Source organism: Gopherus flavomarginatus, chromosome 5 (assembly GCF_025201925.1).
Source record: "Gopherus flavomarginatus isolate rGopFla2 chromosome 5, rGopFla2.mat.asm, whole genome shotgun sequence".
NCBI lineage: Eukaryota > Metazoa > Chordata > Testudines > Testudinidae > Gopherus > Gopherus flavomarginatus.
Window position 1 is genome coordinate 38654066 of NC_066621.1, and position 18608 is coordinate 38672673.

The 18608-nt window shown below is 47.8% G+C and overlaps 1 protein-coding gene across 2 annotated transcripts in view; it reads left to right on the top strand.

The window, feature by feature from the left end:
• Positions 1-18608, top strand: part of CD5 (CD5 molecule) — a 32621-nt gene that overhangs the window by 12458 nt on the left and 1555 nt on the right. The window contains exons 2-10 of one of the 2 annotated variants that reach the window (XM_050956273.1): positions 8921-8959; positions 10784-11077; positions 11482-11535; positions 12725-13045; positions 14468-14746; positions 15513-15638; positions 16669-16722; positions 17934-18056; positions 18507-18606. In XM_050956273.1, the coding sequence (XP_050812230.1) occupies positions 8921-8959; positions 10784-11077; positions 11482-11535; positions 12725-13045; positions 14468-14746; positions 15513-15638; positions 16669-16722; positions 17934-18056; positions 18507-18592 (1376 nt within the window). In that variant the 3' untranslated portion in view covers positions 18593-18606. The remainder of the gene's footprint in view (positions 1-8920; positions 8960-10783; positions 11078-11481; positions 11536-12724; positions 13046-14467; positions 14747-15512; positions 15639-16668; positions 16723-17933; positions 18057-18506; positions 18607-18608) is intronic. The other variant, XM_050956274.1, reaches the window with a different exon arrangement.

Here is an 18608-nt window from a genome sequence, read left to right on the forward strand (position 1 = left end):
CGCTAGACTGGGGGTGGTAGGGTGTATGAAAGGAGTGTGAAATGCCCAGTCCTTGTTCTAAACGGCCAAGGACATGACCAGTAAAGTGAGGTCCGCGATCTGAGTCGAGCACAAGAGGGATGCCAAAACGGGGTACAATGTCTCTAAGGAGAATCTTTGCCACTGTGGCAGCAGTACAATTAGCAGTAGGAAAAGCTTCGACCCAGGAAGTCAGAGGGCAAACCAAAACAAGGAGGTGCTTTTTCCCAAAAGCCTTTGGCATATCTGCAAAGTCAATTTGAAGATGTTGAAATGGAGCAGCAGGCGGAGGTCTTCCACCCTTAATTTTGTTAAGAGGTGGAGCAGGTTCATTACGCTGACATGTGCTGCATGCTTTCACTATTGATAGGCAATAGGGTTGAATGCCTGGAGCATACCAAAAGCGAGCGATGGTGTTCACGAGGGCGTGCGTGCCGTAGTGACCCCCTTTATCATGGTGCCAGCGAACTGCCACGGGGTATGTGGAGCGAGGGAGGCAGGCTCGGCCATCTGGCATAAGCCAGGTCCCTTTGACCAGAGTGGCCCCGAGGCTCTCCCACGATTGTAGTTCAGCAGCGGGTACTGGTACGGGGTGCGGTGGAGTAAAGGAGGAGGCTGCAATAGCCAATGTGGGCATGGCTAAAGGTAAGGTGGCAGCCTTCTTAGCGGAGGCGTCAGCCAGGGCATTTCCACGGGTAACGGGGCTACTATCTTTAGTATGGGCCCGGCAGTGAACTACAGCCAGGACAGAGGGTTTTTGGAGGGCGTCCAAAAGCTTGTGGATGAGGGGGAGGTGCTGAATGGGTTTACCGGCAGCTGTCTGGAAACCTCGAAACTTCCAGAGGTGGATATGACAATGCACAACTCCAAAAGCATATTTGCTATCAGTAAAAATGGTAACGGTCTTACCAGCGGCCAACTGGCAAGCTCGGGCCAGGGCATAGAGTTCAGCGGCTTGGGCTCCCCAGTTGCCTGGCAGTGAGGCGGCCTCTTGAATGTCCCATTTAGAGGTGACAGCATAACCAGTGAAACGCTTGCCATCAACATAGAAGGAGCTTCCGTCCGAGAAGAGGATGCAATCGGGGTTGTCCAGTGGCACGTCAAACAGGTTGTCTCTTATCTGTAAGATGCTGTAAACAACTTCCACACAGTCGTGCTGATCCTGGAGGACTGGCAGGTCAGGAAGCAAGGTAGCTGGATTAAGGGGTCCACACCTTTCAAAAATTAGGTTAGTGTCTTCTAAGAGTTCGGCCTCTAGCTGTTGCTGACGATGGGCCGAAAAGACTTGGGTTGTGCCCCTACGCAGAAGGGCTGACAAGGCATGAGAGGTCCAAACCGTGGTAAAATGACCCAGGGTTAGGCTCTTTGCCTTTGTGATCAGCAGGGCAGCTGCTGCCAGAGTCCGGGTGCAGGATGGGGTTCCCTGAGCGACAGGGTCGATTTGCTGAGAGTAAAAAGCAAGCGAGAAATGGTGGGGCCCGCTCAGCTGGGTAAGGACACCACTAGCAATTCCGCCCCTCTCGTGGACAAAAAGGTGAAAGGGTTTGCTGTAATTGGGGGGGCGGAGAGACATGGAGGAGGCCACACTGTCCTTGAGTAACTGAAAGGCTTGAATAGTGTCCGGGGACCACTGCAAAGGGTCAGGAGCAAGGTTAGCAGTGAGTCGGTGGAGCGGTTTGCTTAACTCCCCGCAGGACGGCAACCAGGGGCGACAGAAGCCAATTAATCCTAAGAAACCTCGAAGTTGTTTCTTGGTGTTCGGTAGAGGGCAGTTTTGAATAGTCTTTATGCGGGCTGGGTCCATCTGTCTTCCCTCTGGGGTTAACAGGAAGCCCAGATATCGGACCTTTTGTGAGACCCACTGAATCTTTTTAGGGTCTACCTTGTGGCCTCTGGTGTGTAGGTATAATAAAAGTGCCTTACCATCGATGCGGAGGGCAGCTTCTTCGCGATTACCTAATAGGATGTCATCTACGTATAGGACCAATGTGGATCCCTGCGGACTGGTGAAACCTTCCAAGTCGTGGCGGAGGCACTGGCTGAAAATCGTGGGGCTGTCTCTGTAGCCTTGAGGAAGTCGTTGCCAGACATAACTTTGTCCCTCCCAGGTGAAACCAAAGAGATACTGAGAGTCTGGGTGCACAGGAATGCTGAAAAAAGCTGATTTTAAGTCAATAACAGTGAACCACTCAGCATCCCAGGGGATTTGGCTGATGATAGTAGCTGGGTCAGGAACTACTGCATGAAGAGGGACCACATACTGATTAACAACTCGTAGATCCTGTACAAAGCGCCAACGAACAGGGTCTCCGTCCTTTTTAGGAGGCTTTTTGACAGGCAGTATAGGGGTGTTACAGGGAGTGCGCTGAGGACGGACTAGCTTTTGTGCAATGAATCCCTCGATAATGGGGCGGATGCCCTCCCGGGCTTCCAGCGACAGGGGGTATTGAGGGACTGACGGGGGGGTTAAGGAAGGCTTCACCTGAATCCTTACGGGCTCTGCCGAAAGGAGCAGGCCAACATCAGTGTCAGAAATTCCCCAGAGGGTTGAAGGCAAGTCAGTGAGGTCAGGGGAGAGAGAGGGGGGTGTTTCCCAATTACCCTGAGTAGGGGCCGAATCTCCTAACACTGTCATCAATAATCCTACCCCTTCAGGAGTGCAGGTTAAAGTAGCCTCAAGCTTACAGAGTAAATCCCGGCCCATCAAAGGGATCAGACAAGCTGGGGAAAAAAGAAAATGGTGAGGAAAACATTTATCAGCATAAATAACATTCAAAGGCAAAGTGAGTCCCAGAGACTGTGGGTTGCCCTCCACCCCAGTCGCAGTTTTAACCTCAGAGGATAGCCAGGGAGAGGGGGCATGATTTAAAAGAGAGAAAGTAGCCCCAGTATCAATGAGGAAAGAGACAGGCAGTCCCTGGACTGAAAGGGTTAAACGAGGCTCTTTGCTGGGAGGGGAGAAAGTGAGAAAGGAGCCGGCTAAAGACATTAAGGAAATAAGACCATCACATTGCTTGTCTTCGCCCCCGGGGTACCGTCATTGAGGAGGCTGAGTTTGCTGCGGCTGCTGCTGTTTCCCGTAGTTGATCCAGGCCTGGGGAATGGGCTGAGCTGGTGGTGCAGCTGTAAAGGCATCTCTCTAACTATACTTTTATTACTCGCAAGAGATTTGACGGGGACATCCTCTGGGCTATCCTCGGGGGGGGCATGCACCCTGCTGTATCTGTTTGGACATTAGCCTAGTAACTACTCCTCCCGAGGTTTGCCCCTCCATTTCCTCCTCATCCTTCTGCAGAAATTCCAATTTGGGATTCTGCAGATTCCCCTCTGCTACATGGAGAGAGTCCCCCTGCGGAGGAATAGGGGCAGGTGCAGAGGGGACCAGCTGACGAGTCAAAACACGCCGTGGTTTACACCCTTCATCGAAATAACCTGGAGGGGGTTCACTCTCGGGAGAGTACCTGACTGCCATAATTTTTAAAGATTTCCACAGCTCTGCTGCTGTGTTCCAACAAAGCCAGTAACATAACTGTCCCGGATGGTCTTTTTCGATCTGGCTCTTTACTCCTCTTAAGGCAGCCTGTTCGAAAGAGCCATACGAAGGCCACCTCATCTCCGGGTCGGCCAATACCGCGGTATACCCAGTCCAATTCCTTACACATAGTGTGTACAACTTCTTCCTAGACATTCCTGTCTGTACTGGGAGTTTCCCTTCGTTCCATAACTTATTTACAATCCCCAACGGACTCTCAAGAGGCACGCTAGTCCCTTGACCCATGGTGTCTGACAGGAGCCCTCCAACTGGCGTTTACCCTGCTGTCCAATACACGACCCCTCAATATTGAATTGGCTGGGAGAAATCTCCTGTGGCGCCTTGCCAATTCATATATGAGTGGTCTGACCACTGGACAGAGGTACCGCACCAGAAGGAATCCCGGACGAGCCCCCAAATTGTTAGGTAATAAAGCAAGTCCTCACTCACCTCTCCAGCACCCGAGTTCGTGCGGAGTTGGTATGGGGCACACAATTCTGTCAGAGACCAGACACCAATGCGTTGATCAACGCATTGGTGTCTGGTCTCTGACAGAATTGTGTGCCCCATACCAACTCCGCACGAACTCGGGTGCTGGAGAGGTGAGTGAGGACTTGCTTTATTACCTAACAACTGTATACTGTGTTGTAATTGAAATCAATATATTTGAAAATGTAGAAAATGTCCAAAATATTTAAATAAATGGTATTCTATTATTGTTTAACTGTGCTATTAATTGTGATTTATTTTTTAAATCACTCGATAAATCGTGATTAATTTTTTTAATCGCTTGACAGCCCTAGGTACTTAGTTACAGGGATGCACAAAATGTAAATGTTTGCCATTGCATTATAACAGGATACAGACAAGCGATAACAAGGCAGGCAGCATCCCATTCGTTTTCATGATGTTCAAATGCCAAAGACATTCTCATACATTTAACAATCACTTTGATCTATATTAATACACAAGTGAGTCGGCCTAGCTTCCTGCTCTGCATTTGTAAGTGTTCAGTAAAGCCTGGGGCTTTGGCAAGCACTGGCACCTGGTCTGCCAGCATCACAATGGGCTCTTCAGTCTAGCAGAGAAAGGTAGAACACGATCCAATGGCTGGAAGTTGAAGCTAGATAAATTCAGACTGGAAACAAGGTGTCAATTTTTAATGGTGAGGGGAATTAGCCAGTGGAACAACTTACCAATGGGTTGTGGTGGATTTCTCCATTGCTGACAGTTTTTAAATCAAGACTGGATGTTTTTCTAACAGATCTGTTCTAGGAATTATTTTCTAAGGCCTGTGTTGTACAGGAGGTCAGACAAGCCAATCACCAGTGAATCTATAAAGTCACGCTAGAGCGGATGGCCTGCCCAAGACCCCGTGTCCTATTTACATTCTGTGTTAAGGATATTATTGGCCAGATCTTCAGCTGAGGTAAAATGATGTAGCCTCATTGACTCTAATGGAGCTAGGGCCTATTTACGCCAGCTGGGGATCTCACCCATTGATTCCATTGGAGTAAGGCTGATTTCTACCAGCTGGGGATCTGGCCCATTAATTCCAATGGAGTTGTGCTGATTTGCACCAGCTGGAGATCTGGGTCCAAGTATTTAAAAATATCCCAAAATTCAATATTCAGGTGAGACATCAGCAGGAAAGTGCATGGAAACATGGCCCCTTCCTCAGGTGTCTTTGAATCACCACAGATTGTCCTTGTACCAGTCCAGTGAGCATTGCACAGCTGTGGGAGAGTGAGCAGGGGTGGGGGTAACATCAGCAGGCTCGCCTGCGCGGGACTCTGTATTCCTGGCAATGACAATGGTCCAGGAGGCAGGAAAGGCTAAGCTGGATTTCCAGATCCCGCAGGGAGTTTGTGGTGCTTACAGTGGTTAGAAAAATCCGCTGTGGATTTGCCAATTGAGCACGTCATATCTAGACTCATGGTTGGGAATCAGTGTGGAGCCCCGTGATCTCTCTGGAGCAGACTGACTAGAACCACAGTTTAAATACTAGCAGCAATGTCTTCCACTGGGGCTTTAACTTAGCATCACCCAACAGAAGGGGGAGTGACTAATTGATGTGCCAACAGGAAAAGCCGTTAAGCATCTTACACATTTAATTAAACTGAAGGCCAGCTGCTCAGCTGGTGTAAATTGATGTAGCTGCATTAACATGAAATAGAGTTACATTGATTTACACCATCTAGGGCTTTGGCCCTGAGTCTTCATATTAATAGTAAAAATCTTGAGCTACAGTCAAGCCAGGGAAAACAAGGCTAGGATGCACAAGAGATCAAAGCATATCCTTCCTCCAGAAATCTGAAATGCTAACAGACTAGCTCACAGCAATTCGGAGTGAGGTCTGGTAGTGATTTTTTAGTGTGCATCCAAACAGAAATTACCTGTGAATTCAACCAGTTGATCGGTCCTAAATATTAATGCAAATTTACACCGGCTGTGGATCAGGTACAAACAGCCATTCTGTATCATGGATCCATCTTTTTCTGATACTTTGTCCTCTACACAATCTCTCCCCTATTTGTCAATCCACTGATTGCATCGTGTTATAATTCTAAATTGTATACAAGGATCATAATAACAACAACAATTTCACAAGAGCCAGGAGCTTGATGATATTTGCTTATAAAAATACATGACAATATTCTACCGTGCTAGGCCCAACAGCTACAGCTTACGCTGGTGCTACAGTGGCACTGTCAGGCCTTTATTGCAGATTACAGAGCTGGTTTTGATAAGGGTTTAAAAGCACAGGTTTACTCTGAAAAGTGACCATATAGATATAATGGACCAGATCCCCACCTGGTGTAAATCAGCATGAGTCTATTGGAGCCAGTGAGCCAGATCCCCAGCTGGTGTAAATTGGCCACAGCTCAATGGGAATTAACAAATCAATGCACCCAATTCCCAGCTGATGTAGATCACCCTACTGATTTCAGTAATGGACTACTATCTTCTTATTCCACAGCCTTTCTCTGGCTCTATGTCCTTTTCTCCTAAGTAGCTCATGAGACCGGAGCCCATCCGCGCATGTGAGACATTCTGACCATTCTTTCAGGCATGCATTGTCTTACATTAGACCTCCCCCACTTCCATGAGCTCCTGGTGCACCACCACCAGCTGTACTAATCCAGCAAAGTCTATGTGCTGTGCAGATGTCCTTACTTCCCTGCCCACGCCCTCCTCAAGATCACGGCTGGTGAGGGCTTCCTGGTGATTTTCGGGAAAGAGTCCTTGGGGTAGGAACTGCCTGCACTGCACAGCTTCCCACCAGCTTCAGTAGCACACAGTGAGGCAGAGAATGCATTTCGTTTTGCTGGAGCCACACCATCCTTCTTTCAGCTCCTCCTCCCCCCCAGCCATTGGTGATCGCTGAAGGTGCTGGAGCTGCTTCCATCTCACTCCAAATGCTTTCAAGCAAGCTGGGCCAAAGTTCCTTTAAAATGGGGTTTACAGACATGAATATGATCCCACTGGGATGCTGGCAGGGCTTGCGCCCAGGCCCAGGGCCTTCAGCACTAAGGACATGAGCTGCAGGAGTGAATCCTCCCTCTAGAAGCAGGACCAGACTCATAAAGGTCTGTAGGCCAGGCATTGGCAGGGCATGTGACACACACTGAGAGGCAGGTTGGGCTAGTGGATAGGGCCCCAGACGGGGACTCAGGAGACGTGATGTGACACTTCCCGGGGGTTTCCAGGGTTGTGAGGCACCTCTCCTCCACCTGCCCTTAGCATGAGGGAGCCTTGTCTGTGGCTGCCGGGGATCAGCCCCTTGACTCCACCGCCCACAGGCAACACAAGCACTGCCCTCTCAGTCTACATACCCGCTGTCCCTCTGCAGGTTAGCAATTGGCATAATCCACCCCCCAAGTCCCTGTGAGCATCTCCCTGGAGTGCCCAGACCTCGGTCCACTGGACACTCACAGAATTCACACAGCCGCTGTTCCCAAAGGAACAGTACCCAGTAGCTTCCCAGTTACGCCTCAGATCACTGCTCGGCTGAACTCACAGCACGTCGATACGTTTATAGGGGAATCAAGGATAAGTGTATTTAACAAGGAACAGAGGTTCAAGTCATAGCAAGTAAGTACAAATATTGGAAACAATTGGTTACCTGTCAAATAAAACCATCTCCTGCTGTCCAGGCCTAGACTTTACTAACAAGACACTTTTCTGGCTCACGAAGATTAGTTCACCCAAAGTCTTTCTCCCAGCACCTAACAGCCAGGCCAGCTAAACAAGCATGCTGGTGGCTTGTCCCCTAGGTGATGGATAACGGGGGTACCTCTGTACCCCCAGAGAGAGTTCCAACAATCCAGTGTCTTCGCTTGTAAATGGGGTACCCCCCTGCTGCTTATTTCCTGTCTAGAATCAACCCTGGAGACTTGGCTATCTCTTGATTAGCATTCGGCTCAGACTGCAAATAGTTATTCATTGTGAAGCAAACAATACCCAATTCACATAGAGAAGGTAGATAAGTGTCTCCTGCTGGAAAGAAGATTGTTTGTCACCTTTTGGTGACTGGCCCCAACTCACAAACCTGAAGAGCATAATTTTCAGAATATATAGACAGCACCTTATGTATTATCCACACCAACATTTCACAGTGGTGATGCTGATCAGCGTGACACAAGCTTTCAGCAGAGCCCTTACGTGATGCTCTTTGAGGAACTATTATATAGACACCAGACCCAGGGGATTCCTGGAGCCCTCATGCACCTCTGTGCCCATTCCTAGTGGGCATCAAGAGGTTGCTGCCTCACACTTGGCTTCCATCCCCAGCTCTGACCTGCTGCATGACCTTGGGCAAGTCCTTTCCCCTCTCGTGCCTCAGTTTCCCCTCTCACCCTTTGTCTGTCTTGTCTCTCTAGACTGTAAGCATTTTGGGGGCAAAGACTGTCTCTCACAATGTGTCTGTACCATGCACCACAAGGCCCCAGTCTCCACTGGGGCTGGAAGTGCTTTTGTAATATAAATAAATAATAATTAAACAGTGGATCAGAAAAGGCCCCAGACATGGAAGCAGCAACAGCTCTATCACTCAGGACATTTAAAACAGGCTTGAGATAGGGAACGATTCTGTACTGGCCTCATTGGGCCCTAAGAAATCCTTTGCTGAGGCCTGATAGTCTGTGCTTAGCTCCGTTGCGAGAGGGTATAGTTTGTGGTGTGATGGTTTTATCGAAAGATAGCGAAGGCTCTTCCAAAAATATTGCAGGAATGGACAGAAGATACTTCTAGCAGGAAATGTGGCTCAGTGGGAGTATAGTTTAGAACCAGGCTTGAGAAGTAGGTTTGAACTGAAGTAATTGCTGCCCTGCCCACCTCACTTCTCCTGACAGTCTCTTCTCTTTGCAGTGACCTCCTGCCTCAGTGGGGAAGGCCAGAACCCTGCAGGTCAGTGCATCTGTTGAAGCCTCTTTCAAGCCACATTGATCTTGGATATAAAATAAAATCCAATCAGGCAGCCGTCAGTTACTTAGCTTGTCAGCAACCGGCTTAGTGTTCTACGGCACCATGAGAGAGACATGCTGGGTTCCCAGCCCTGGTGTGGACATGTCCCCAGGATGTCATTGCAGCAAGGGTTAGCCAACCAGGCACAGCTCCCCCCTCATAGCCCTGGGACACCTCAGACCCTGAGAAATCTTTGCAGGGGGACTGAGTGAAGGAACCTGGGCTCCGATGACTATACTTACCCTAAACACCTCGGGGACACGGAAGCCTCAGCTACAGAAGGGAAGTTTTCCAAAAATTTCCCATCATTGCAAACAGCTTCACTGAGGCCAGCGATGTTGGTAGCTTTAATGAAGACATACTGCTAACTGCCACAGGGCTTTTAGCAACATGTCTTCTATCGCTGATCAGCCCCAGGCTAATCCACCTGGCAGCCCATCTATCCCAAGGCTCCCAGTGTTTTAACATCATGGACCTGCAACAGCATCGGCAACATTGCTCTAGTATAGACCAGCTAGCCAGGCAGACTGTCTCCCCACGCATGCTAGTGTGTCTACACACACAGAAACACACACACACACTTCTACACATCTGAGAGTCACACAAACAAACGAGCACCATTTCCTTCCTGCTCTGCTTCGCAAAACACCTGCTGACATTTCAGACAGCACTGGAGCAAAGGGAACTAACAGGAGACAGAGTGAGCTGAAGGCTGACTTCAGTGCAGAAAAGGTCGGGGTTTATATGGGGATAATTAACATGCATTCACTAGCCTACTGTAAAATCCTAGTCGGGACAAGGCACCTGTAGCTTTTACAAGGCTCAGGGTTAGCACTAGAGCTCCGTGAATTTCTTTTTTTTTTTTTGTGAATAGTCAATTTGCAGAAAAGTGCATTTCTCGAGGCACCAGAACTATTCACACAATTGGGTCACATTTGGTAAATAGCGTTGTCTGGAAAAAATGATTTTTTTTTTGAAAATGTCAAAACAGTCCATTTTAGTCATTTCAAAATGATGTTTCATTTCAAATGGTTTACGGTGGTGTTGTAGCCGTGTTGGTTCCAGGATATTAGAGATACAAGGTGGGGGAGGTAATAGCTTTTATTGGATCCACTTGTGTTGGTGAAAGAGACAAGCATTCGAGCTCACACAGAGCTCTTCTTCAAGTCTGAAGGTCTATGTAAACTCAAAAGCTTCTCTCTCTCTCTCACCAACAGAAGATGGTCCAAGAAAAGATATTACCTCCCCCACCTTGTTGCATTTCAAAGTTTAGCTAAAACAAAGGGTGAAAAACACTCAAAAAGGAAAATTAAAAAAAAAAACATTTGGGATCGAATGAAACATTTAGTTTAACCTGAAATGAAACAAAAACTAAAAGAAATGTCATTTAGGGTCAAACAAAATGTTTCAAATGACCTGAAAAGATTTGTTGCTGTTTCGTTTCAGCAAGAAAAAACAACAAAATTTGGTTTCAGTTCAAACCAAACTGATTTTTTTCCTGAATGTTTCAGTTCAGACCACAGACTGAAAAATCAATTATTTGCTCACCTTCAGTCAGTCTTGCATATTTAAAAACTACAGTGCCCTGTCTCCACTGGAATTGTACAGCAGGGGAGCTAACATGTACTAGTTATCCTGCCACAAAACACACACTTTTTTGTGGCAGAGAAGACAAAGCTAAAGAGAGGGAGACAGGCACAAGAGGAGAGAGAGGAGAGATTTCCTAAACACTGCTCTTCTTTCTAACATGCTGTTTTACTTTCTCAGCAGTGTGGGGCATGAGACTCACAGGCTCTGGCTGCAGATGTTCGGGCCTGCTGGAGGTTAAACATAAGGGCAGCTGGGCAAGAGTTTGTAGCAGTGGTTGGAACCAGAAGATGACAAAAATAGTCTGTGCAGAGCTAGGCTGTGGCTCCCCCTCCTATGAGGTTCTCAGACTAGACTCAGAGCAGAAATTCATGGAAAGGATGATTACGAACTGCCAGGGGAATGGGACTACCCTGAGGAACTGCCGCTGGGACAAATCCAATTGCACGCGGGATATCACCGTGGTTTGCAAAGGTAGGTCTCATCTTCCCCTTTGTGGTGTATTGAGGACTGTATTGGAATTACAAGCTACCACTTAGAGCAGGGGAACAGATGTTCTTGGTCCTGCTTGCAGTCGGAGTCAGGCAGGAAAGAGCCAGCTTAAAGCAAGGTGGGTGAGTTGTGTCTCCCTGCCTTAGGGAGTAGCCTGTGTTCTCGCTGTCTGTTTTTGAGTTTTCATGTACTACTGTTCTGAATTCTAAGAAATAAAGTAGAATTACACTGCAGCCTTCCAGCAAGGGAATTTATCTTTTTTATTTAATTTCTTTCTGTGTCTATTCAGTGAACATAACACCCTTCCTGACTGCCTCGCTTAGGACTTTTTCCTGGGGCTGGGTCTGCACCCTACTAAAACATTTTGGAAATCCTTATCATTTCAGAACCGGAAAAAACCACCACTGCGCCACCACCACCAACTACACCAGAACCCACTGGTAAGGAAACTTTGCACATCCAGGTTCACCAAATCCATTCAGATCCACATTCACTCTTCTGATAGAAATGGTTGCAAGTTACCATAGTTATAGGTGATCATTAGCAGAGATGATGCAAGAAATGAAAGGAGTCCTTTGGTGAAATTAACATCTAGAAAATCAAAGCAAATGCTTCTTTGCACAGTGAGACATCTACCTGTGGAACTCACTGCTGCAGGAGGCCATCTGTGTATGGGTTTTTAAGAGAGCTAGATGATCTTATGATGGATAATAACATTTGTAGGGAGGCCAGCTAAAACGTGGTAATTATATCTCATGCTTCAGGGGCATAAACAGATCCCTCCTGGGGCTGGAATATAATTCCCCTTTCCCACCCCAATGAACAGCACTGCACATTGGGCAAGATGGATTATGGGGGTTTCACCTGTCTTTGAAGCATCAGGTACAGGCTGTTAGTGGAAACACAGTACTGGACTAGGTGCACAGCTGTCTGAACTGGTGCAGCAGGAGGCTGGATACTGAACTCCATGGATCAAGGGTCTAATCTAGTATGGCATGGGCAGGGGGTGAGATATGAGACAAAATGGGCCAATGGCCTGTTATAGTAAAGCAGGAAAGGGAGTAGTAATTAGATCTCATATGACAAATCCTATGTTACTCTGATTATTACACAGATAGATCTGTATGGTGATGATAGATAGTTCCATTACCTTTTCAATGTAATGGGCATTTGGGTGATTTAATTTCAATTACTGATGAAATCTCTGCTCAGGAACTGAACTACCCCACAGGGTCACAGCAGCCCCCTAGGGCTGAGCAGATGTGGGCTGGAAAACACCCCCAACAGCTGTTCCCATTGTGTCAGGTGTAGATGAGAAGCTGGAACAAGGAAGGGGGTGGGGAGGGATATGCTATCAATGCAGGTACATGCCCCCAGTGGGATTTCACTTACCCACTGGGCCTGAGCTATCTCCTAACAATTACCCACAGCTGGACTCTACCAGAGTACGCCTATCAAATGACTAGGGAGAGAAAACACCAAAATATTCCCCTGGTTAATGTGACTAAAAAAAGCAACAGAAAGGCATCCCAGGGCCTTTATCGCAAGCAATGTTGGTAAGTTATGTGCCATGGGGTAGAGATGGTGTCACTGTATGTAACAATCCCCTTCTCTTTGTCCTTCTCCCAGGCCCTCCCAGGTTGCAGCTGGTAGATGGGAGATTCCACTGCTCAGGGTTTGTGGAGCTCTACATGGGAGGCCACTCGGGAACAGTCCAGTCAAGTTCTGAAAACAAGATAAAGCTGGCCCACTGGGTTTGCCTGAAAGTGGGCTGTGGTAATGCCTTAGACCAGAAAGAGTGGTCTTTCTTCATGAAAAATGAAAGTAGGCATCTACCTGTCCACTGGGAGATGGACTCATCATGTGGAAGTGACTCTGACTCTATCCCAGACTGTTTCAAGAGAGCCAGGAACTCTCAGAACAACCCCCCAGCCTATGTCATCTGTTCCGGTGAGCGAGTCCATCTTAGGACAGCCACATCAAGTTCCTTTTCGCTTTCCTCTCCTACCGCGTTTCATCTTTACTCCTGTGCACTCTAAAGAGGCCAATCCATCCCAGCAGCCCAGTTGTTGCACAAGGTGGGCAGAGGGGACTCACTCCATTGGTAGCCTGCATGGCCATGAACCTAGTGTCAGATTGTGATATAACATTTCTAGAATAGCAAGAAAACTCCTCAGAAATATCCCGCTCTCTTCTATCTCCACGCCTCCTGCTGGCCTCTGCTGCCTGGAACTACCAGCTATTTTGACCCTCAGCTCTTCTTTTCCTCCCTCATCCCTTAGTCTGCAAATCTAAAAGTGTCAAGATTGGCATCACTTTTCCGCACAACGGCATCCTCTGCATTAGCCTCAGAAATGCCAACTGTCAGTCAAAATTATTACCGAGTTTATTTCTAGTAACAACTACTTCTGACCCTGAGAATTTTCATACTCTTGGGGTGAGAACAGTGCAAACCAATGCAACGCAACACTGTACAAATGCAATGCTATAGGTTCAAATGCAATACAATGCAAATATAATATAAATACTCTGCAGCACAACACATGGCAATGCAATGCTATTGCAACACAGTACCATAGATGGCATCGAATGCAATGCAAGGCCATATGATACAATACAGTGCAATTAATATCCCATATGATACAGCACAATACTGCTTTACTAATACTCTGAACTTCTCTAGCCACTTGTAGATGAGGATTTCCAAGCACTGTTCACACATTAATTATTAACCCTTATAATTTCCCTATGAGTCATGATTATTGTCCCCATTTTACAGGAGGCAAAACCGTAGACTTGCCTCAGATCACACAGTGAGTCAGGATTAGAACTCGGAGCACCTGCTACCCCAGCCTGGGGTCTAACCAACAGACCATGACATCACTGGAATGGATAGGAATTTAGTGCAGTACCACGGGCTGTGAAATGCAGCAGTGAATGAGGTGATTTCCATGGCCACGTACATCACACAAAACACTATTAACTAGCAACATTAGATATCAAATACACTGGAACCCCATCAGGCGGCCCATTGTTATTAATTTTTTGTATAACAGCAGCACCTGAAGGCCTCATTGGAGATCAGGATCCCATTGTGCTAGGTGCTGTATAGACACATCATGAGAGAGAGCTCCCACTCCTAAGAGCTTCCATTCTCACTGCACAGGATAAAGGATGGGAGGGGACATAGAAGTGAAGTACCTTGTTCACAGTCACCCAAGAGGTTAGTGGCAGGGATGGGAACAGAATCCAGGTTTCCTGCGTCTCAGGCTAGTGTTCTACCCACTAGTCCACATTGCCTATAGTCAGCTGGGTCATTCAGACATCCACTCATCATGTGGTCTCACCAATCCCTGCTTGTCTCCACCATAGGTTTCCAGCCAAGGGTGATCCGAGGGCTTGGGGACAGCCAGAGCCCCTGCGAAGGGGTCATGAAGGTGTTCCATAAGGGGAAATGGGAAGTTCTGTGCGATTCCAGTTCATGGAAGAAATCTAGAGAGGAGCAGGTGTGCCAAGAGCTGCAGTGCGGGAAGCTCTCCTTGAGTGTCCAAGTCCCAGGTGCCAAGACACGAGGAGTGTCCTGCAGTCAAGAGGCCCTCCAGGAGTGTTCCACTTTCAAAACAGCAACCTGCTCCAAAACCAGAATCACGTGTAAGCCAACACAGGTTCTTTTGTGTTTTAGAGAGGTCCTTCTCCCTAACGGAATGGGACCATTTTACATCAGGAAACAGGTCGGTGATGACACTTTGGCTAGGTCATCCATGGGGATGGAACACAGAATGTCTGGAGCTCACATGAGCTGCTACTCTTAAGCTAAAGAACTAATGCCATTAGCCTGGCAGCAGTAGCAGACTCATAAATCTTTTACATGGACAAGCCATTCAAAGGCAGGGCCACCCAGAGGATTCAGAGGGCCTGGGGCAAAGCAATTTTGGGACCCTCCTCCATAAAAAAAAGTTGCAACACTATAGAATACTATATTCTTGTGGGGGCCCCTGTAGAGCCTGGGGCAAATTGCCCCACTTGTCCCCTCCCCCCCGGGCAGCCCTGTTCAAAGGGGCAAAGACCCACATGTGACTGATGTACTAAGGAAATGGGGAGGAAGAAAAATTTGCCTGATCTACAATCAACCTTTGCAAATTGCTGGGGTTGGAAATTGGGTAGAAGGTGGTGTTTGGGGGCAGAAGATGTGAGTTGAGTGAGGTTTGCAATCTAGATTGTGAGCTTGGGAGCAGCTTGGTATGGGGATTTTGGGTTATAATTGAGTTTTTGAGGCTAAGTGGAGGGATTGGGGTTTAGGGTGGGACTCTTCTCCTAGGGATCACCAGAGGCTGGCTAAACTGTCAAACCTGTCCAAAGCACAGGCATTTTTCTGGAGAGATGGGAATTAATCAGTAACTGCAGCTCCTTTCCCCAGGCCAGAATTTCAAGCCACCTGGGGTGGGAGCAGGAACCATTGTGAGCATTCTCCTGGCTCTGATCCTCCTTGGAGTTCTCATCATTATCTGTGGACCTCCCGCCTACAAGAAACTACAGAAAAAATGTATGTGACAAACTCTTGCTGTAAGTGTGAGACCACTGATCCTCTGGCCCTTATACCATAACATGTCTGACTCCCTCAGCTTCACTCCTCCAAGGAGTCTGGGGCAAGTTCTCATCTCACTCTCACAGCTGGGAGTCACTGTGCCTCTAGCTCCTATGTCTATTTCCCATCTTCTTCTCTCCCTCTTTTTCTTCTAGTTTCGCTCTCTCTCTTCCTCCTGCTCTGCTGCTGGCTGTCTTCCCATGTCCTCTCCTTCCTTCGGCCTCTTTCCCACTCCATCACCTCTGGAGCGGTGGCATCCCAGAGCTACATTGGCTGATGCATTGCTCTTAAACAAAAGGAGTTTTATATGTTGTTCCTTTGAGGAGTCAGGAGAGACATGCACATTTCTCCTGTTGATCTTGTACAGCAGTTTTTGGAAGGTGAGTTCCTAAGGCAGAGGGGTTTGGAGCTGTCCCTTTCCCACTCTTTGAAACACACCACAAATGCCTCTCCTCGGGATCCATAATTGTCTAGTCCACACGATTCAGGCAAAATAAGAAAGGTGTTCAGAATGGAAAAGCCTCTTGAATCACCCAGTGTGGTGTATTTCACAGGCTCTTGAGAGGCTTAAACATGGAAATGACACAAAGAATCAGCCAGGCCCTGTCTTGTCCAAATGATTTCTAGCACCTCAAGTGCTTAGCCAGGAAGCAGAGGGATTATTTGATGTGGCTCATGGGGCTAGGAGGAGACAAAAGGGAAATTAAGGCAGAACATCCAGAAAACTCTGCTCCTGATAGTGAGATCAATCAGGATGGGAAACAGTCTCCAAGGAAACCCCCATTGCTGGAGCTGTGTGTGAAATCCAAACGGACAAAGCACTAGAAAATGCACTGTAGGGACAACCCTGGGACAAGCTGATTTAATGGGGCTCTCCAGCTCCTAGTGCCTGTGATTCTGTGATGCGTATAAAATGACAGATAGGTCTGTGCCCATCTAACTTCACTCTTCCCTCCTCCACCCTACTTTCCTCTTCCTCTCCTTGCAGACGCCAAGAAGCAGCAGCGCCAGTGGATAGGCCCAACTGGATTACAGCAAAACGGTAAGGAGCAAGCACAAGACAGAGGCAGGTCTCTGCAGGTCACCCCTAACACTCTCATCTCTTCAGCTTCCTCTGAAGCATCCAATGTGCTGCTGCGGTCAGTTTGATCTCAGGCACACAGGCCCCCTGGGCTCCGCAGCTCAGCAACAGGATGGCTATTGTTCAGCCTGAGGGTTAAGTGGTTTACAGCCAACAACCACCCCAGGTGCTGAGGTTTCCCTCTGGTCCCACCATTTCACCACCTTCATTCAGACTGTATGAATGCTCGCAAGGCCAGAAAACAGCACAGGTACAAGATGTGTCTGAAGCGGAAAATAAGGCCGAGGCCTCAGGTACATCATGTGTGACAGGGTTCTGGGACAAAAGATCCTATCCAAGCCCTTGAAATGTTCCTAAGTATTCCAGAACACTGTATAGAAAAGGATCGTACACCCACCTCTGAGATGCAGTCATCTCTGGGGTGGAACACAGCAGCATTGAACAGCTTTAAGGAGGCACAGTGAAGGATAATCTCTCCCATTGAAACTGCTGGGAGTTTTAGGCAGGGAGAATGTCATCACCTAGCTTAAATGACATGGGGATGTTAATGATCACAAGTGGTCAGGACTGGGACTTTATACCTCAACCAAAAGGCAGCACCTCCAGCAACACAACACCCCATGCTCACCAGACTAGTGGCCAGTTTCATACTTGCTCAGAAGGAAAAAACGCCCCCATTGATCACTTCTTGCAGGACTATAATTCTTAGCACCATGCATGACTCACTGCTATGACTTCGCGTAGTGCAGCATCCCACCCTGGGCCCATGCTGACTCAATGATTCTTTAGTGACTCAGATGGGATAGTTGAGTCACACTCCAATTCTAGTGGCACAGTACACACTTCCACCCTGTTCCCACACTGGTTCAGTTCTTACTCAGCCCCGCTGACTCACAAACGCTGGCCTGTTTGGGTTTGGGAGGTGCTACCGGCAGTTGGCGAATGTGGGTGAGGAGTTTCAACCACGGCTTTGGGGAAAAATGTTGAAAGAAGACTCAATGTGTTGGTTAAACAATAAGACAATTCTGCAACTCAAAAGGAGAGGGAGTAGGGATGGTCTAGGTACACTTTGTCGTGCCTCTGCATGGGGGGACTGGACCAGATTCTTACATTGCTACAATTCTACCTTAAAGATGCAGCAACTAACAATTCTCCATTGTGCTGCCATCTAGTTTCATTCCACCGCAACAGCACTGTTACTCTCAGGCCCCGTCAGGAAGGTCAAGGTGCACAGGGCGAGGACAACGACTATTCTCAGACCCCTAAGAAGAACTCCTACCTTTCGGCTTATCCAGGTAAGAGACAGCACCATGTACAGTGACCAGGTATGGCACAAACGAAGAAGTGGACAGGCAAGAACAAGATAGCAGGAAAGGGAGACAGTCAGGCCTGCTTTGCAGAGATGGAATACAGTGTTTCCCTAGAATAGAGTGGGAATTGCTCTATAGAGGTTCTTTTTCTGGTTCTTCCACTCTGTAGCTTCAGGCAAATCAGTTAAACTGTCTGTGCCTCAGTTTCCCCATCTGTAAATGAGGGGGAATAACCACCGTTGTGATAATTGGCTGAAAGGCACTTATGTGAATGCATGTAGTTGTTACCTCTTATGATTTCTGCATGACTTAAGAGGTACTGTGGATGGAGGACCTGATATTCATTCCTACATCCCTGGAACCCCTCACAGAGGTCATAAGCATCTTGATCTCTAGCTGCGTAATGAAGACAGTGATGGTTTCTCCCTTTTACAGCTCTGGAAGGGGCCATCAGGTCTTCTAACCCTCCAGACAACTCCTCCGACAGTGACTATGACTTGCATTCTGCTCGGCGACTTTAGCTTCTTTCCCCCAGGT